Source organism: Neophocaena asiaeorientalis, unplaced genomic scaffold, assembly GCF_003031525.2.
Source record: "Neophocaena asiaeorientalis asiaeorientalis breed wild unplaced genomic scaffold, Neophocaena_asiaeorientalis_V1.1 scaffold648, whole genome shotgun sequence".
Taxonomy (NCBI): Eukaryota; Metazoa; Chordata; class Mammalia; order Artiodactyla; family Phocoenidae; genus Neophocaena; species Neophocaena asiaeorientalis.
In genome coordinates this window covers 2,151,798-2,169,208 of record NW_020172781.1, presented here as the reverse complement: position 1 = coordinate 2,169,208, position 17,411 = coordinate 2,151,798, and the positions used below count along the sequence as shown (strand labels likewise).

At 48.6% G+C, this 17,411-nt stretch overlaps 1 protein-coding gene across 7 annotated transcripts in view; it reads left to right on the top strand.

Moving 5' to 3' along the window:
- Nucleotides 1-17,411, top strand: part of SLC8B1 (solute carrier family 8 member B1) — a 30,706-nt gene that overhangs the window by 8,580 nt on the left and 4,715 nt on the right. For 4 of the 7 annotated variants that reach the window (XM_024741455.1, XM_024741456.1, XM_024741458.1 and 1 more), the window contains 12 exons: nt 2,314-2,466; nt 2,556-2,608; nt 2,758-2,815; nt 2,932-3,037; nt 3,119-3,286; nt 4,204-4,311; nt 6,982-7,041; nt 7,268-7,398; nt 8,892-9,033; nt 14,536-14,657; nt 16,202-16,355; nt 17,141-17,221. In XM_024741455.1, coding sequence (XP_024597223.1) covers nt 2,314-2,466; nt 2,556-2,608; nt 2,758-2,815; nt 2,932-3,037; nt 3,119-3,286; nt 4,204-4,311; nt 6,982-7,041; nt 7,268-7,398; nt 8,892-9,033; nt 14,536-14,657; nt 16,202-16,355; nt 17,141-17,221 — 1,336 coding nt within the window. The remainder of the gene's footprint in view (nt 1-2,313; nt 2,467-2,555; nt 2,609-2,757; nt 2,816-2,931; nt 3,038-3,118; nt 3,287-4,203; nt 4,312-6,981; nt 7,042-7,267; nt 7,399-8,891; nt 9,034-14,535; nt 14,658-16,201; nt 16,356-17,140; nt 17,222-17,411) is intronic. The other 3 variants (XM_024741459.1, XM_024741460.1, XM_024741457.1) reach the window with 2 other exon arrangements.

Genomic DNA, 17,411 nt, shown 5'->3' with positions numbered 1-17,411 from the left:
TGTGCCACATTTTGCTTATCCATTCATCCACTGATGGACACTTGGGTTGCTTCTAAACCTTTTGACTACTGTGACTCATGCTGCCGTGAATATGGGTGTGCAAATGTCTCTTTGAGACCTGACTTTCAGTTCTTTTTGACATACACCCAGAAGTAGATTTGCTGGATCATATGGTAATTCTGGGGTTTTTTCCAGTTTTACTGAGATACAATTGACCTACAGCACTGTATATAAGTTTAAGGTGTACAGCATAATGATTTGATTTAACATATATTGTGAAATGCCCACAATAAGTTTAGTGAACATCCATCAACTCATAGAGATAGAAAAGAAAGAGGTTTTTTTTTTCCTTGTGATGAGAACTCTTAGGAAATACTTTAACAACTTTCATGTATACCATACAGCAGTGTTAACTATAGTTATCACCTTGTACATGACATCCCTGGTACTGGTGATTGTATTTTTAATTTGGGAGGGGAACTGCCGTGCTGTTTTCCACAGCAGCTGCACCATTTTTACACCCACAACAGTTGCACAAGGGTTCCAATTTCTCCCCATCCTCCCTAACGCTAGTTATTTTCTGGTTTTGCTCATTTGGTTTGTGTAGTAGCCATCCTAATGTGTGTGAGGCGGTACTGACAAAGCTTTTGAACATAAAGTTTGAGAAGGGGGAGCTTCTAGGCAATGCCTAAGCAAATGCATAACCTCACAAAGGCCTAATATCCATTATATAAAGAGCTTCTATAAATCAATAAGAAGAAGGAAAAAATTGAAAAAACTAGCCATTTAAAGAAGGAATACAAATGGCCATTAACACACGAAAAGAGCACTTCACCGTCCTCCGGGACTTGCAGCTTAACAACAGGGAGATTCCTACTACATTGGCTGGAACCAGACTTATGGCAGCCACCCTAACCCGGTAGGGGTGCAGGTGTAAACTCCTTTCCCATTGCTGGTGGGAGTGTGTCTAAGTAGAGCTTTAGGGAGGGTCTTTTGGCAAAATCCATCAAATGTTTGAGATGTTTCTCCCTCTGCAGCAGACACTATCAGGACCCCGCCCATATCCTTTGGACTCTGCCATTTTGGTGGGCTTCTGTGGACTTCGAGTTCCCAGCATCTTTTTTCAGAACCACCCATAAGCATGGTAGGCCAGAAGTGCTGGGGACCTAGCACCTCCCTCCTTGGCAGTGCTCACCTGATGACTGATAGGAGTTGGTGTATAAATACCCCAGCTCCCTTGCCCTTGGGATTACCAGCCCATGGTGGGAACGATCTCAACCAGCCTTCACTGGTTGCATTTCCATCCCTGAATCTCTCCTCGCTTTTGGTGCTTGTGTTCTATACACCTCCCAAATATTCTGCTTACTTAGACATCCTTGTCTCTGGGTCGCTTCTGGAGGAACTCAGACTGGGATACTCTCTGACTCAGCACTTTCACTTCTAGAATTCTCCCTGACAGAATATTCTCACATGTACTCAGAGTCATGTGCAAGGAAGTTGATTTTGGTAATAATGAAAAAGTAGGCACACTCAACTGCCCATCAGTAGGGAAACGTTACCTCTACTATGTATCATCCATGATGTGAAAATCCTAAGACTCTACAGTGGCAGGGGGTGGCGAGGGTGGTAATGGTTAAGGACGGGGATTCTAGAGCCTCAAACTGCCTGGCTTCCAACTCTGTCTCTACCACTGAGTGGGCCCTGGGATATTGTCTGTATAATGGGCAGGTTAATAGTACCTTCCTCATAAGATCATGGTGCAGATTAACTGAGGTACATTTTAAGCTCTTAGCACTGTACCTGGCATGTAGAAATCCCTCAGAACGTTTTGACTTTTGTCCTCATCATTGTGTGCGTCAGTATATCAATACATGGCACATACGTGAAGTGGTAGAAGTTAAATTGCAGAAATGAGCTTCAGGATGGACTCATTTCTATGAAATAAACTGTATACTAGGATGTATATACAAATATCGTTAAACTGAGAAATGTCTGTAAGGGTCTGCTTCAAACTGATCATAGTAGGACATCTGGAGAGAGGCGGGATCATGGAGGGCAGGGATGAGAAGGGAGAATTTAGAAATCTTTATGTATTGTTTCTTTTTGTTTCATTTTAAATACACCTATTCAGGACTTACTCGGGTTAGTTTCAAACACAAGTTTATTTTTAAAAATTAAAGTGTGCAGCTGGCACCTGGAGGCCTTGGGAGGCTTAGAGACCAGGATGAAGGAGGTTATCTTCACTGCTGAGGTAGGGCTGGGCCAGTCAACCACAGGGTGTCGGGCCCTGATGTCCCCCCTCCCTTCCCACAGTGTCGAGAAGTGTGTGGCCTGAATGCCTCTAACCGCTGTGATTTCGTCCGCTCCAACCCTGACTGCCGCAGTGAAGGGGGCTACCTGGACTACCTCGAAGGCATCTTCTGCCACTTCCCACCCGACCTCCTCCCTCTGGCCGTCACTCTCTACGTGAGGCCCCACTCCGGGGAGCTGGTGAGAGGGGCTGGTGGCCCCGGCAGGACTTAATGCCCTTTTCCCTTTCCGGCCCCCCAACCCAGGCTTTTTGGCTGCTCTACCTGTTTCTGATTCTGGGAGTCACCGCGGCAAAGTTGTGAGTTTGGCCTTGGGCTCATATCCACCTTATAGATTGGAAAATGGAATCCCAGGAGGTTGACATTGGGGTGACCCTGGGCTTGGGGGAAGGATGGGGGCAGGAGCCACTCATTGTGGAAACACTCACTGTTTGCCTTTTCTCCATAGTTTCTGCCCTAACTTGTCAGCCATTTCGACCACACTCAAGCTTTCCCACAATGTGGCAGTATCCTTTGTCCCCGAGGGATGGAGGGCAGTTAGGGCGGGTGGCTGGGAGACAGGGTGGCAGCTCATGGCCAGGAAAGGCCCCTGCACTGAGGCCCCTTGACACGCTCCCCCCATGGCGTCACCTTCCTGGCGTTTGGGAACGGGGCACCGGATATCTTCAGCGCCCTGGTGGCCTTCTCAGGTCCGCGCACAGCCGGCCTGGCCTTTGGGGCACTGTTTGGTACGAGAGGCCCCGGCTAGGGTGGGGTGGGGCAGCAGGAGGGGGCGCAGGGTAGACCAAGCTTGGCATCCTCTCCTCCAGGCGCAGGCGTGCTGGTTACCACCGTGGTGGCCGGTGGCATCGCCATCCTGCACCCCTTCACAGCAGCCTCGAGGCCCTTCCTCAGGGACGTCATTTTCTACATGGTGGCCGTGTTTCTGATCTTCACTGCACTCTACCGCGGCAGGGTCACGCTGGCATGGGCCCTGGGTGAGCGGCCACAGGACCAGTGCGGGGTCACCCCAGGGCTGATGCGTGGGAGGCATGGGGGCACAGGAGGGAGTGGTCAGCAGGGCACAGAGTCACCTTTGGTTCCAGATGTTGGAAACCCTACTCAAGGTGGCTTGAGCGAAAAAAGGGGACTCGTGGTTCGGATAGCCAAAGAGGGCAGGGCAGAGTCGGGGTGATGTTCTGAATTTTCACAATTTCAGATTTTAACAAGCAGTACAGCCAGGATGCTGACTGTGGCCGTCAGGGTCCCGGCAGCATGTCCATTCCATCCAGATGGTTCAAATGACATGAATGGCGGGACAATTTACAGAGGGTTAAGGAAGCCAACAAGGGATGCTGAGATGCAGAGACACCAGGGACCAGCAACAGTGGGAGCCCCTGAAGGGGCAGAGAATGGGGTGCCTGGAGCCTGCTGAGGGCTACAGGCCCAGACCTGGGAGCACCCAACATGAGTGACAGTTATGGAGGGTCACAGTCCCTGCCGGAGACAGGGTACCACAGCAGGGAGGGAGCAGGGAAGAAGTGCCCCAGACCCTCCCCTACTGCCTTCTGTTTTGCTGTCAGGGCTCCGTGGGTGGGCCCAGGGCAGCCAGAGTTCAGGTGATGAAGTCTGCAGGGCTCAGCCTCCCAGGCCACAGAGCAGGACACCGACCCTTCGCACTTGAATTGTGTCCTAGAGGCCACTGTCTATACCAGGCGCTACACCCACCGTTGACTGCCAGATTGGTGGTGGGGAGGGGGCGGGGCTCCAGGAAATGGCCATTTGCCTACTGGTGCTGGGCTGGGCTTACACAGATAGCCACCGCCACCAGGCCCCAGTGACAGAACTGGCAGCTCTTGTTCTCTGGGCCCTGTGGCCAGGATGCCACTTGGTGACAGCGTGCCCTTGTCTGCAGGTTACCTGGGCTTCTACGTGTTCTACGTGGTCACTGTGGTTCTCTGCACCTGGATCTACCAGTGGCAGCGGAGGAGATCCTTGGTCTACTCCGTGCCAGGTACTCCAGGTAAGGTCTGAATGGAGCCCCCAAGGGAGCACCAGTGGGCCTGGCGCCCTCCTTGCCCTTCACTGCTGCCTTGTGTCTCTTGAGGCCTTTGCCAGTGCCCATCTCCTACTTTTTCTACTCATTTGACCAGGGTCCCGCCTCTGCACTTTTGCTTGTGCTGGTGAAACCTCATCACCACCTGCTTGTCCGGGTTCACTAGTTCTTCATGCTGCCGCCTGTCGCCAGGGCACATCTTCGTAAAAGCTGCCACCACTCGCGTCCAGGAATGCGCCCCCTACCGTCGGGGTAAAATCCAGATGCTTCCATATACGCAAATACCTGCACACACGTACCTGCAAACACACACGTCCACAAATACATACACAACACGCACATACACAACATATACATATATAAATACACATTCACAAATACATACACATACACAGCCCACACATATATACAAATACGTGCATAGCACACACTCCCAAATACACGCACATGTACAATAGATATACGTACATGCTACATACATGTACACAAATACATGCTCAACACACACACATACTCAAATACGTGTACCACACGCAATACATGCGCACACATATCCACAAACACATCTACATCCACAAATACATATACTACACAAATATACACACAAATACACGTGTACAAATACATATGTGGCATACACAACACATAAATACACATGCACAAATACACATAGTCCACACATGTACACAAGTTCATATATAAACATGCACACATATACAAAGACACACATGTACAAATATATACATAGCGCACATACAAATACAAAATACATACACATATATACAATTTATTGAGTAAACTATCAATAATTGTCAATAATTATTAAATTATCAAGTTCATTCTTTTCAGTAAGACTGTAAGATAGGGCCTGTAGTATTAGCGTCTTTTTGGGTGAGGAAACAGGGAAGTCAGATTCTTCCCAGGCCATAGGTACTGGAGAGGGGCAGAGCCGGGACTTGACCCTTGTTCCTCAGACCCCAAAAGCCATCCCCCTATCCACAATGCCAGAGGCCACAACTGGGAACCTACAGACCACCTCTTCTGTACAGAAGTGTTGGTTTTTTGTGGTGTGACCAGTGTGTTCTTTTAAAAAATATTAGGCCAAGATTTAAAATGAAAAGATTTTGTCTTAATTTTTAAAATATTTATTTATTTTAGCTGTGCTGGCTCTTAGATGCAGCACACACACTCTTAGTTGCGGCATGCGAACTCTTAGTTGCGGCATGCGAACTCTTAGTTGTGGCATGTGGGATCTAGTTCCCAGACCAGGGATCGAACCCGGGGCCCCTGCCTTGGGAACGTGGAGTCTTACCTACTGGACCACCAGGGAAGTCCTTAAAATGAAAAGACTTGATATAAATTGTGACTTCTCTTGAAACATGAGACCATCTGGTCCTCCATCCCTGCCTGGCACAAGGCCTAGAACTGAATGGGGCTTCCCTCTTGGGACAAGGTGTGGGTCCCCAGTTTGCCCCAGTCCCCACCACTCTCTGTCGTCAGCCCCAACACGTGGAGGTGGGTTGGTTGGAGACCTGATTGGAAAACCAGAATTCCGCCACCCAGCCTGTTTCACTTGGTCCCGTGATGTGCTTGGTCCCTTTCAGCGTGTGAGCCTGAGAACCTTGCACTGGATCTGCTGCCATTTGTGCTGGGCCTCAGCTTTCTTCTCCAGACTCATTTCATACCCCAAACTCCATGCCCAGCTGTGCAGGGCTACCCCCATGTCCCTGAAGACGCTATGCTCCGTCTGGCTATCTCTGGGCCTTTGCGTGTGCTGTCCCCTCTCCCTGGTGTGCCCTTCTTCTGAAACACTTAAGGACTCAGCCTGGAGGGAGCTCTGCAGAGACCCCCAGGTGTCCCTTCTGGGCTTGTACAGCTTTCAGACTCTCCCCAGCACAGCCTTTATTTCTCCATTCTGTTATTAATTTGCTTGTATTTCCGTCTGTTGGACTGTGAGCTTCCAGAGGGCCAGACTCTATCTCATTACCTCTCAAATCCCTGGGGCCCTGACACAGGTGCTGGTGACTCCTCCTACAGGAAGTCTACCATGATTTTTCCTCTTCTGCCCTCTTTATCAACTGAGCCTTCAGAGTTCAGCACATATTACCCTGTGCTGTCTTTTAAACCCATCATAGGCCTCCAGGCTGGAACAGAAGGGGAAAATGAGACCTGGAGAAGGGCCCAAAGTCACACAGAGGCAGAATCAGGACTAGCACTCCTCACTTGAGAAAGGCCATTTTCCTTTTAGGAAGCCCTTCTTTACAGGGCTCAGTCCTCTAATCATTCCCAAGGACTCCCGAGAAAAGTTGCAGCTGGAAAAGAAAAATATGATGGGTTCCAAATTCTGAAAGGTACAAAATTGAAGTCAGTAGGTGTTTCAATTATGTCTTCAAACACCTTATTCAATTTAGCATTATGGCTGCCTCATTACATTTGAAAATGTTTTGTGAGTTAGACTTCCTCAATCTGTAAGAATTTCTGAGCGTGCAGGGTGATTGCTGAGAAATCCAAAGTACAGAGGGCCTGGACACTTGCACCCTGAAAACTGTCCTGTCCCAGAGGTGCTCTACCCTAGAACAGTGGTGGAGGGTCTGGGTGCCCCAGTTGGCTCATGGGAAACTCCCCTCTCTCCTACAGAGATGCTGTCAGGTTCCGAGGAGGATCGGGTGTCTTCTAATACCAACAGCTATGACTACGGTGAGTCCAGTGCCCTGTGCCTGGCTGGGATGGAGAGGTGGGGAGATGGGGCCATCCAGGTCCCACCTCAGCTAAGCTCTGGGCCGGGTTTACCTGCACCCCTACCAGGCCCTGGGCTTTTCCTTATTCCCAAGGGTTGGGGGGACTGGTGGGAGGGGGAGGGAAGAGGGTTTCCCGGAGGCTGAGCCAGCCATGGACAGCTGCCCCTCCCACCTTTCACCCCCAGGTGAGGAGTACCGGCCGCTGCTCTTCTACCAGGAGACCACGGCTCAGATCCTGTTGCAGGCGCTCAACCCCCTGAATTACAGGAAGTGGAGGACCAAGCCAGTGTACTGGAGGGCCCTCAAGGTGTTCAAGGTAAGGGGGGACTCTGAGCCAGGCTCCTGGCTTCATGACAGCACAGGACAGTTGCCCCTCAACCTTCTCCAGAGCAATGAGGGGAGGGTCGGCCTTTTGCTGAGGACTTGATGGGGAAATAGATGAGCTGGGACTTGATAGGGAAACTGAGTCATGGAGCATAGCTGGGGCTCTTCCCCCCATGGAGGAATGAGAGCATCTTCTCAGGGACAGAGAGAGAGGAGATGGGGACCCCTCCTGACCAGGTGAGGGCAGGGAACTGGGACGGAGAGGGAGTGGGTCATAGTGAGTCCAAATGAGGCCGAGATTGCTCTCCTCTGATCCCCACTGCTTCCCTGAGCTAAATGTCTCCTGAGGTCTCGATGTGGGCAGGGGTATCCAGGCTGGTTTACATGAGGCATAACTGCAGCTGCCTTCCACCACCCAGACCGAAAAAGTCAGGGGTCTCACCTCACAGCCCTCCAACGTGGATACCTCTTAGGCCTTCTCAGACCCAGGGGTAGGTAATAAACTATAGTTATACCCCACAGTGGCTCTGGCTACATCATGACCTTGGGCAATTCACTTCATCTCTCTGAGCTGCAGTTATCTCCACTGAAAAATGGGGCTAATGACAGTACCTTTCTTCTGGAGTGGTTATATTAGTAAGTTATTGCGGCAACAGTGCTGTGTAACAAACAACCCCCCAACATCTCATTAACTTATGATGACAATATTTATTCTTGTTCAAGAGCCTATAAGTCATCTAGGGTGACTCTGGTTGGTGGTTCAGGTCTGCCCCCCATCTCATTCTGGGGCCAGTGGGAGTGTGCTCTTTTCTTGGCAGAAGAGGCCAAGGCAAACTCTCCAAGCACATTTTATGCCTCTGTTCACATCACATTCACCAACAGCCCACTGGCCAAAGCAAGTGACATGGCCAAGTTCAACATCAGTGGGACAGGGAAATATATTCTGCAGACTCTAGTCATTTGACAAAGTGTGGGAGTGTTTAATTCTGTTACAGGAAGGGGCTGAAGAGTTGGGAACCATATCCAGCCTACTACAGTGATTGTGACAATTTAATGAACTAATATATGTAAAAGGCTGACTGGTGCTTAGCATATAGTAAGCACTCCGTAAGTGTTATCAGTGGTTTAGTTACCGGCTGAAAACACAAGGTGTGGGGTTAGTCAGAGCTGCCCCTCTGTCCTGGTTTCATATACCCTTCTGTGTGGCTTTGGCAAAGTTTCTTAACCTCTCTGAGCCTCAGTTTCTTTATCTGAAAGGTAGGAAAATTAGACTTCCTATTCACAGCGTTGTCAGGATTAGCAGTTGGGGTGCTGTACTAGCCCTCGGTGTGCGGCAACGTGTTACAGCAGCAGTAGGAGGCTAATCCAGGCACTTGGGGGCCTGCACACAGCGGGTGCTCTATTAGCAACAGCCTGTTCTTGAGTAACGGAGCTCAGGGTGGGGCCAGCCGAGCACAGGCCTCGCTGCCTTCCCACACTTGACAGCTGCCCGTGGAGTTCCTGCTGCTCCTCACTGTTCCCGTCATGGACCCCGACAAGGAGGATGGGAACTGGAAGCGGCCCCTCAACTGCCTGCACCTGGTCATCAGCCCCCTGTTCTTGGTCCTGACCCTGCAGTCGGGGGCCTGTGAGTATCCCCTCCCCCAGGCCAGCCCACCTCCCTCTTCCCCATACTCCCGAGTTTTCTTCTCAGCCACACCAGGGGACCCTGGGCCAGAGGGGCAGTCCTGGCACTTAATGTGTGCTTGTGCCATGAAGGACACCAGTCTCCCGCAGTCTCTTGGTCCAGGCCCGCTGGCTCCACATGGAGGCTGGACACTGGTGGCCCTGGGACCAAGTGCAGTCCTCTGGCTCGTTCCCTTGCCTTACACAATTTGCAGACTTCAGGTCAAAATCCAGGCCTGGGCTTCTCAAGAAGGTCTGGGCCACATTCCTAAGAGCAAAATTGGCTGGAGCTGAGCAGAGGGGCACCCCCCCACACACACACAACACGGGTGCCCACTGAGTGATTCCTCACAGGTCCCTCCGTTGCCTACTGGGTGACCTGGGTGGGTTACTTCACTCGTTTGTGTGACCTGGCCGGTCCCCACTGGCACTGAGTCTTCCCCCGCCTGCCCCAGGCTTTCCTTTTCTGAACTGCTCTGGCTAAAGCAATAGCCAGTCTTGTCGGGTGTCTTCTAACTCCCGCTACCTAGGTTCTTCCTGTCGTCTGACCTTAGTATCTCATGCTGCCCATTCCTCTCTCTGACATCTGGGCTCCTGCCCCTCAACCCAGGGGCATCTGCTGGAGTGGAGGTAGGGCTCTGGTAGCAAATGCATGGCTGGCTGTGGCTTTTTTGCTAAAGAGTGTCCGGATGAAAAGGCTGCCAAATTCTCTGTGTTTCTCCTCCATTTTATGGGAGGACACAGGCACTGAGGGAAGGAGCGTCCATCAGGACACAGTGTGGCCCCAGAGCTGGGAAGGGCGCCCCCTACGGGTACCAGCTGTCTGGTTCATTATGGCCGGCCTCTCCAGCCTGCCGGCTGGCTTCACCATCCTTGTGGCTTCTTAAAAGAGGGGCTCCCAAGCGTTAGTCATTCAGGAACGATCTTGATTTTTCTCTCACTCTAAACTGTTATATCTGATACTTAAATCAGCTCTTTTTTTTTAAAATTTATTGGAAAGGAATCTGTATCACCTGCATCAGTAGGAAACTGGCATCATTTCCAATGCATTTAAGGTATTTAAATTTGTTACAGTGAGAGAATTGAAGAAGGAATCCGTTTCCTGAGATGTGATTCTATGATATTTAGTGTCTTGTCCACCTGCCCCAACACCCATCTAGTGGTAGCTGGTCCAGGCTAATGCATTTGTGACCCCGCTTCTGGGCCGAGCACTGGATAGAACCCCCAGACTGTGGGAGTAGCGCAGTTATGCATGATGTACATAGCAGTTTATGGTAAAAATGGGTCATTTTAATACACGGTACTCAATAATCTTGTAAATGTCCCATTAGAAAATGTCAGGGAACAGTTAAAGTAGAATTTCAGCTTTGGGTGCTGATGGTGGAGCTGAAGCTTCTCCCCTGAGTCTTAGGGAGATGTGTTGTCCTTCTTTTCTGGTTTACAAGACCAGGGTAATGAAATATACTACAAAGACTCTTCATTTTAGGAGATTATTTTCAGTGATGCCGATTACTGGTATTAATACTAGAATTAGAAAGAAGTATAAAATAGACGGTAGCTTTCCAATGATGCTGAAGGGGTGTTCTACAGGTTGTCCTCCAGTTCGTGTTAGTGTTAATAGGTACAGACACTGACTAAGAGGTCAGAATGTTGGGCTTCCCTGGTGGCGCAGTGGTTGAGAGTCCGCCTGCTGATGTGCGGGGGACACGGGTTCGTGCCCCGGTCCGGAAAGATCCCACATGCCGCGGAGCGGCTGGGCCCATGAGCCATGAGCCTGCGCGTCCGGAGCCTGTGCTCCGCAGCGGGAGAGGCCACAACAGTGAGAGACCCGCGGACCAAAAAAAAAAAAAAAGAGGCCGGAATGTTATGCTTCATTGCTTGGATATGTGGAGTATGGGCATAAATGCTAGGATTAAGATTGAAATGATGAGGGCTGGGACTCCTCCTAATTTGTTGGGGATTGATCGTAAGATTGCCTATGCGAATAGGAAATACCATTCTGGTTTAATGTGTGGTGGTGTGTTGAGGGGGTTTGCTGGGGTCTCCTAGTAAGTTGGGTGAAAATAAAACGAATATTAGTAATGCTAGAACTAGTAGTAAGGCACCTAAGGTGTCTCTAATTGTATAGTAGGGGTGACATGGAATTTTATCTATGCTGGATGAAATTCCTGTGGGATTATCAGGTCCTGTTTCATGAAGGAATAGCAGGTGGACAGCTGCTAGTGCTGTGATGATAAACGGGAGGATGAAATGGAAGGCAAAGCCTCGTGAGAGAGTTGCCTTATCTACAGGAAAGCCGCCTCATTCGTTCGACACGTTTTGTCGAATGTAGGGGATTTTGCTGAAAGAAGGTTGGTAATGACTTCTCGGCCTCAGAATGATACTTGTCCTCGTGGTAATACGTAGCCTCTGAATGCAGTGGCTGTAACTGTGAATAGCAGAATTATTCCAATGTTTCATGTTTCTAGGAAAGTATAGGACCCATAATATAGGCCATGTCCTCCGCGAATAAATAGGCAAATAAAGAATATGGAAGCTCCACTTGCATGTATATACCGAATGATTCCTCCATCACTTACGTCTCGGCAGATGTGTGTCACTGATGAGAAAGCGGTTATTGTGTCTGATGTATAGTGTATTGCTAGGAACAAGCCTGTCAGGATTTGTAAAATTAAATACCTACTAGAGAACCAAAATTTTATCACGATGAAATGTTTGATGGGGCTGGAAGATCAATAAGTGTGTTGATGATTTTTATTAATGGGTGTGATTTTCAGATGTTGGTCATTAGTGTTCTTATAGTTGAATAACAACGATGATTTTTCATGTCATTGGACGTGGTTAGATTCCATGTAAGAATAATGATAACATACATTTATTTTGAGTACTATTTTTGTAATTAGTTTCGTGGGGTGTTCTTCAAAACTTTCACCTATTTATGGAGGACTTGGGTTGATTGTGGGTGGTGGTGTTGGTTTTGGAATTCTGTTGAATGTTGGTGGTTCGTTTTTAGGTTTAATGCTGTTTTTGATTTATCTAGGGAATACTGGTAGTATTTGGTTATACAATGGCTGTGGCTACTGACCCTGAAATTTGGTTTCTTTTTTTTTTTAACTATTTTTATTTATTTATTTTTTATAAATTTATTTATTTATGGCTGCGTTGGGTCTTCCTTGCAGTGCGCGGGCTTCTCATTGCGGTGGCTTCTCTTGTTGCGGAGCATGGGGCTCTAGGCGCGCAGGCTTCAGTAGTTGTGGCTCACGGGCTCTAGAGCGCAGGCTCAGTCATTGTGGCACACGGACTTAGTTGCTCTGCCGCATGTGGGATCTTCCCGGACCGGGCCACGAACCCGTGTCCCCTGCAGGCGGATTCTTAACCACTGTGCCACCAGGGAAGTCCCGAAGTTTGGGTTTCTAATAAGACTGTTTTAGGAATACTTCTCTCAGGACTGATTGTAGAATTTTCAACAGTGCTATATGTTTTAAAAGACGAAGAGGTGGAGGTTTATGTAAGTTCAATGGACTAGGAGATTGGGTTATTTATGATACAGGTGATTCTGGCTTTTCTCAGCGAGGAAGCCATAGGAATTGCAGCGTTACACAGTTTTGGTACTTGACGGGTGATTGTTACTGGTTGAGTACTGCTTATCGGTATTGTGGTTATTATGGAGTTTGCTCGTGGTAATTAAATAAAATTATGCTTAGAGTAAGGGTAATGAGAATGATAGGAAATATAGTTTGATTAGACCTTTTTCGTCTGAATCTAGTGTAGAGAATTTTAATTGAATAAGGGAAGTGGTTTTTGGTAAAACTCTCTCTAGTCAGATTAAGTCTAGGAGAGAAGATGCTGATTTTTGGCTTGTTGATAGATTTAACTAGGGTGGTAGGCGGTGTATGATAGTGGGAAAATACCTTACAAGTTTGGAGAATTTGAAGGTGCTTGGGTGTAATTAAATTTTAAGTTTTGTGTAGTGAGATTAATTTCACGTGCTAAAGTTAAAGCCTAGGACAGTCACTGTCAGGGCAGTTAACTTTAGGTAGAACCGTATGGTTATTAGGGGAACTGAATGTCGCTGGAGATAATAAATCCGGCAAAAATGCTTCCAGTTAATAAGCATTTGATAGAATTAATCAGGAGCAGGTTATTGTCATTGATTAAAGTTAATGGGGGGAGGCGTGTCCACCAGCCAAGCCTCCCAATCTCACTGCCAACCTCCATCCTCCCTCTCTAGGCCACCCCCAGAGCCATCTTTCTAAAGTGCCACTTTTCACAAGTTGTGGTCACTCCTCCACTCTAAGACCTCCATGGCTCCCGCGTGCTTCTTGGAAAAAGCCCATGTCCTCCAACTATCATTCAAGCCTCTAAGACCCTGAGCCAACCACCTTCTCCAGGCCTTTTTCTGCTATTGATGACATGAACTTGCTCAATTCCTTCCCACCCATCTCTTCCCTCTTCCTGTAGAACCCTTGTGCCCCTCTCTGCTTATGACTCAGCTCACATCCTCAGCATGCCAAGAAGTCCTTCCTGACTACCCCATCCCCCAGCCACCTGCTGAAATTCCTCTAACACAGGACTGGGAAATACGGAGAAAGGACCTCTCACCCAGGCGTCATGTTCCAAAGCCAGCTCTATAAGTAAAAGTCACATCCGTCAAAATTACCCCCTGAAAATCTACCACAGTGTGTTGTGCACACAGTTTTATATATTCAGCCCCCCCCGTGTAATCCTTATGCCCACTGATGTTTGCGAGCCCATGAGCTAGACTATGGAAACAAAAGGAAAGTCTTGTTACATGTGCCTGGGCAGTTGAACCATCCATTGCCTTTGAGACTAGTGGTGAAAGGATGGTATGTGGAGAATTCTAGAGTGTTCTGCCTGCCTGCAGGGTTTCCTCCCTTCGGTGTTTTTATATGAAGCCTCTGGAACCTTCGTAACTTTATAATGGATTGGTTTGTGGAGTAGACTTCTCAAGAGAGCCAGGATCAGTGGCTAAGGTTGTATTTGACTGTACAGTTCATCTCATGGAGTGATGCCCATCCATTGGTAATGCCTGGCTGGAGGGTGCTGTCTTGAAGCTCAGTTGGACCAAAGCATCATGGTTGATTAGTGATGTCTGCCATGGGCACGGGAACGGATAGTGGTGGTGAGTAGTCTTAGCCATTCCCGTCCTAGCTCCACAACAAAAGGCTGGAGAGTGTTTTTCATGTGTCTGTCTTTTCTTTCCAATGTGAATAGCTTGCGGACAGGGGCTGTGTCTTTAATTTCTCTGTCTCCCTGAGGTGTCTAGGACAGGGCTGGGCACATAGGAGGTATCTACCCTACATCCAAACAATCGAATTTTATCCATGGGTTTTATCCATGGGTCTCCCCTCCACAGCATCTCAGTCATTCTTAGGAGGCTTCCAGGAGGGGCGCCAAGTTGAAGCCATGGAGAGTGCCAGCTCCCTTTCTCGTCCCTCTGCAGATGGCGTCTATGAGATAGGTGGCCTCTTTCCCGTCTGGGCCGTGGTGGTGATCACAGGCACAGCTTTGGCTGCAGTGACCTTTTTTGCCACATCCAACAGTGAGCCCCCCAGGCTTCACTGGGTAAGAAACCTAGACTCTCCAAGCCGGGAGAGGGGACACTGAGGTCTCCTGGGCAGATGTTCTGGGACAATTTGGCCGCTAATCACTTTCCACCATGACAGGTCTTTAAAGCCACTTTTAAGGAGTTTTGTGCCTGTTCAGGGTCCACTTCGTTTGGTAACAGCTTTATTTTATTGTGCTATAATTCATACCCCATACAATCACCCGTTTGAGGTATACAATTTAATGGTGTTCATTATATTCACAGAGTTATGCAACCATCACCACAATTTGAGAGCATTTTCATCACCCCAGAAAGAAACCCTGTTCCCAGTAGCAGTCACTCCCCATCCTCCCCACCATCCCCTGGCCACCACGAGTCTGCTGTCTGCCTCTCTAGATTTTCCTGTTCTATATATTTCACATACATGGAATCATACAATATGTGGTCTTTTATGATTGCCCTCTTTCCCTTAGCAAAATGTTTTCAAGGTTTATCCATGTTGTAGCGTGTATCAGTACTTCATTCCTTTTCATGGTTGAATACTATTCGATTATACAGATATAGCATATTTTGTTTATCGATTCATCCATTAATGGACCCTGGGTTTTTTTCCCACTTTTTAGATATTATGAATAATGCTGCCATGACCATTGCTTTAAATTTTTTTCTGTAGAAATAATTCTTTCATTTCTCTTGGGTGTATTCCTGGGAGTAAGTAGAACTGCTGGGTCAAATGTGAACTGTATGTTTACCTTTTTAAAGACCTACCAGACTCTTTTCCACCATCCTAACTAGGCAGCACCTGGGTTCCTAACAATCACATTCCAGTGATGGAGTTGTTTGGTCTTTGGGGGTGTTTTTTCCCCATTCTCTCACCTCTGCAGGATGTTAAAAAAATTTTAGGTAGTTTGTTCAGAGACCTTTTCCTCAAAAGTTTACTTAATTTTTTTCTTTTTTTTTTTCTAATTATTGCTTTTAAAAATTCTAGTTTCTATTTTCAGAAACTCTGAATGGATGTACCAGCCCAAAGGAAGTTGAATTTTCAGCCAATTGACTATTTAGAGAAATGGTCTTAGGCAGTGTTTCTTACTAGTCTCTGAAGTACTGACACATGTCCCAAGGTGGATGCACCTTGAAAACATGATGCTGAGTGACAGAGGCCAGTCACAAAGGACCACGTATTGTGTGAGGCCATTTCTATGACATGTCTAGAATAAGCGAATCCAGAGACACAGAAAATAGGGGAGTGATTGCCAGGGGCTGGGAGGAAGGTTGGGTGGGCTGGGAAGTGACTGATCATGGGTATGGAGTTTCTTTTTCTGGTGATGAGGTGGCATTTGGTCCATAGACTAGAAATCTGATGAAAGCTATGATGAACTCCTTTTTGACAAAATGGTAATATTGATCTAGCATTTTACTGAGCACTTAATATATGCCAGGCTCTAACTGCTTTGCATCTACTAACTCATTTTATGCTCATGACAACCTCACAGAGTAGGTACTGTTATTGTCCCATTTTATAGCTGAGGAACTAAGGCTGTGTCCCTGTTCCCTCCCCCAGCTCTTTGCTTTCCTGGGCTTCCTGACCAGCGCCCTGTGGATCAACGCAGCTGCCACGGAGGTGGTGAACATCTTACGGTCCCTGGGTGTGGTCTTCCGGCTGAGCAACACTGTCCTCGGGCTCACGCTGCTGGCCTGGGGGAACAGCATTGGAGGTGACTTGGGGCCGGGTGGGCTTCTAGAATGAGCACAGCCACCTCACTGCCTTTTGCTCCTCCAGACAGAATTGCATGTGGGTAGGGGCGTCCAGTGCATCTGCCCTCAGCAGGTGGTCAGTGCCCGTCATTTTGGAGTGACCATCATTGGGCATCTGGGTGGGGTGGCCCAGAACGTACCTGAGCCGAGAGGCTCTGTAGAAGGCCCCAGCCTCTTCCCCACTCTCTGATGCATGGACACTCAGTGGCTCCCCAGACTTCAGGCAGGACATGGAGCTCATTGCAGCCAACCAGGTGGAATGTGTCCGTGGGTATGCGACATGGGTAGGCATTCACTCATACATACAGATATCCTTCTCTAGCTAGAGCTGCCAAGTAGGGCTGGTCAGGTTGTACACTGCCCAAGAGCATCCTGACAAGGGATCAGGGGGCCCAAAGTCTAGCTCTCCTTCCACTCACCTTTTTGGGCCCCTTTTCCTAATTTGCCCCGAGGTACTGTGTGTGCTAGCAGCAGACGGGACATGGGTGAAAGATTGGTGGTGGCATGTCACACCCTCAGAGTTGCCCCTGGTGGAAAAGAGGCAGGTAGAAGGAATTAAGGAGGGAATTGTGTCTTACGGGATGATGTGGCCTCCCATAGCACCCAACCAGCTAGTGCCGGAGCCAGGCAGACCTTCATCAGTGTTTGTTGACTGAATGACTGTGGGTAGAATGAAGGAGTGAATGAACAAGGATGGCTAGGGGAAGCCCTGCACAACTCAAGGCCTTCTTGTGTTTCCACACAGATGTCTTCTCAGATCTCACGCTGGCCCGCCAGGGCTACCCGCGGATGGCATTCTCGGCCTGTTTTGGTGGCCTCATCTTCAGTATCCTTTCTGGGACTGCCCTTCCCTCAGTGCTGGGAGCCAAGGGTGTGCTCCGTGCCCCCCCCCCACCCCGGATTGGCTTTCACTGGAACACCTGGGGCAGGTGATGCGGCTGCTTGAGCCTCAGCTTTTTCATCTGTGAAAATGGGGATATTGAGAGGACTGGTCTCATAGGTTGTTATAAGGATTG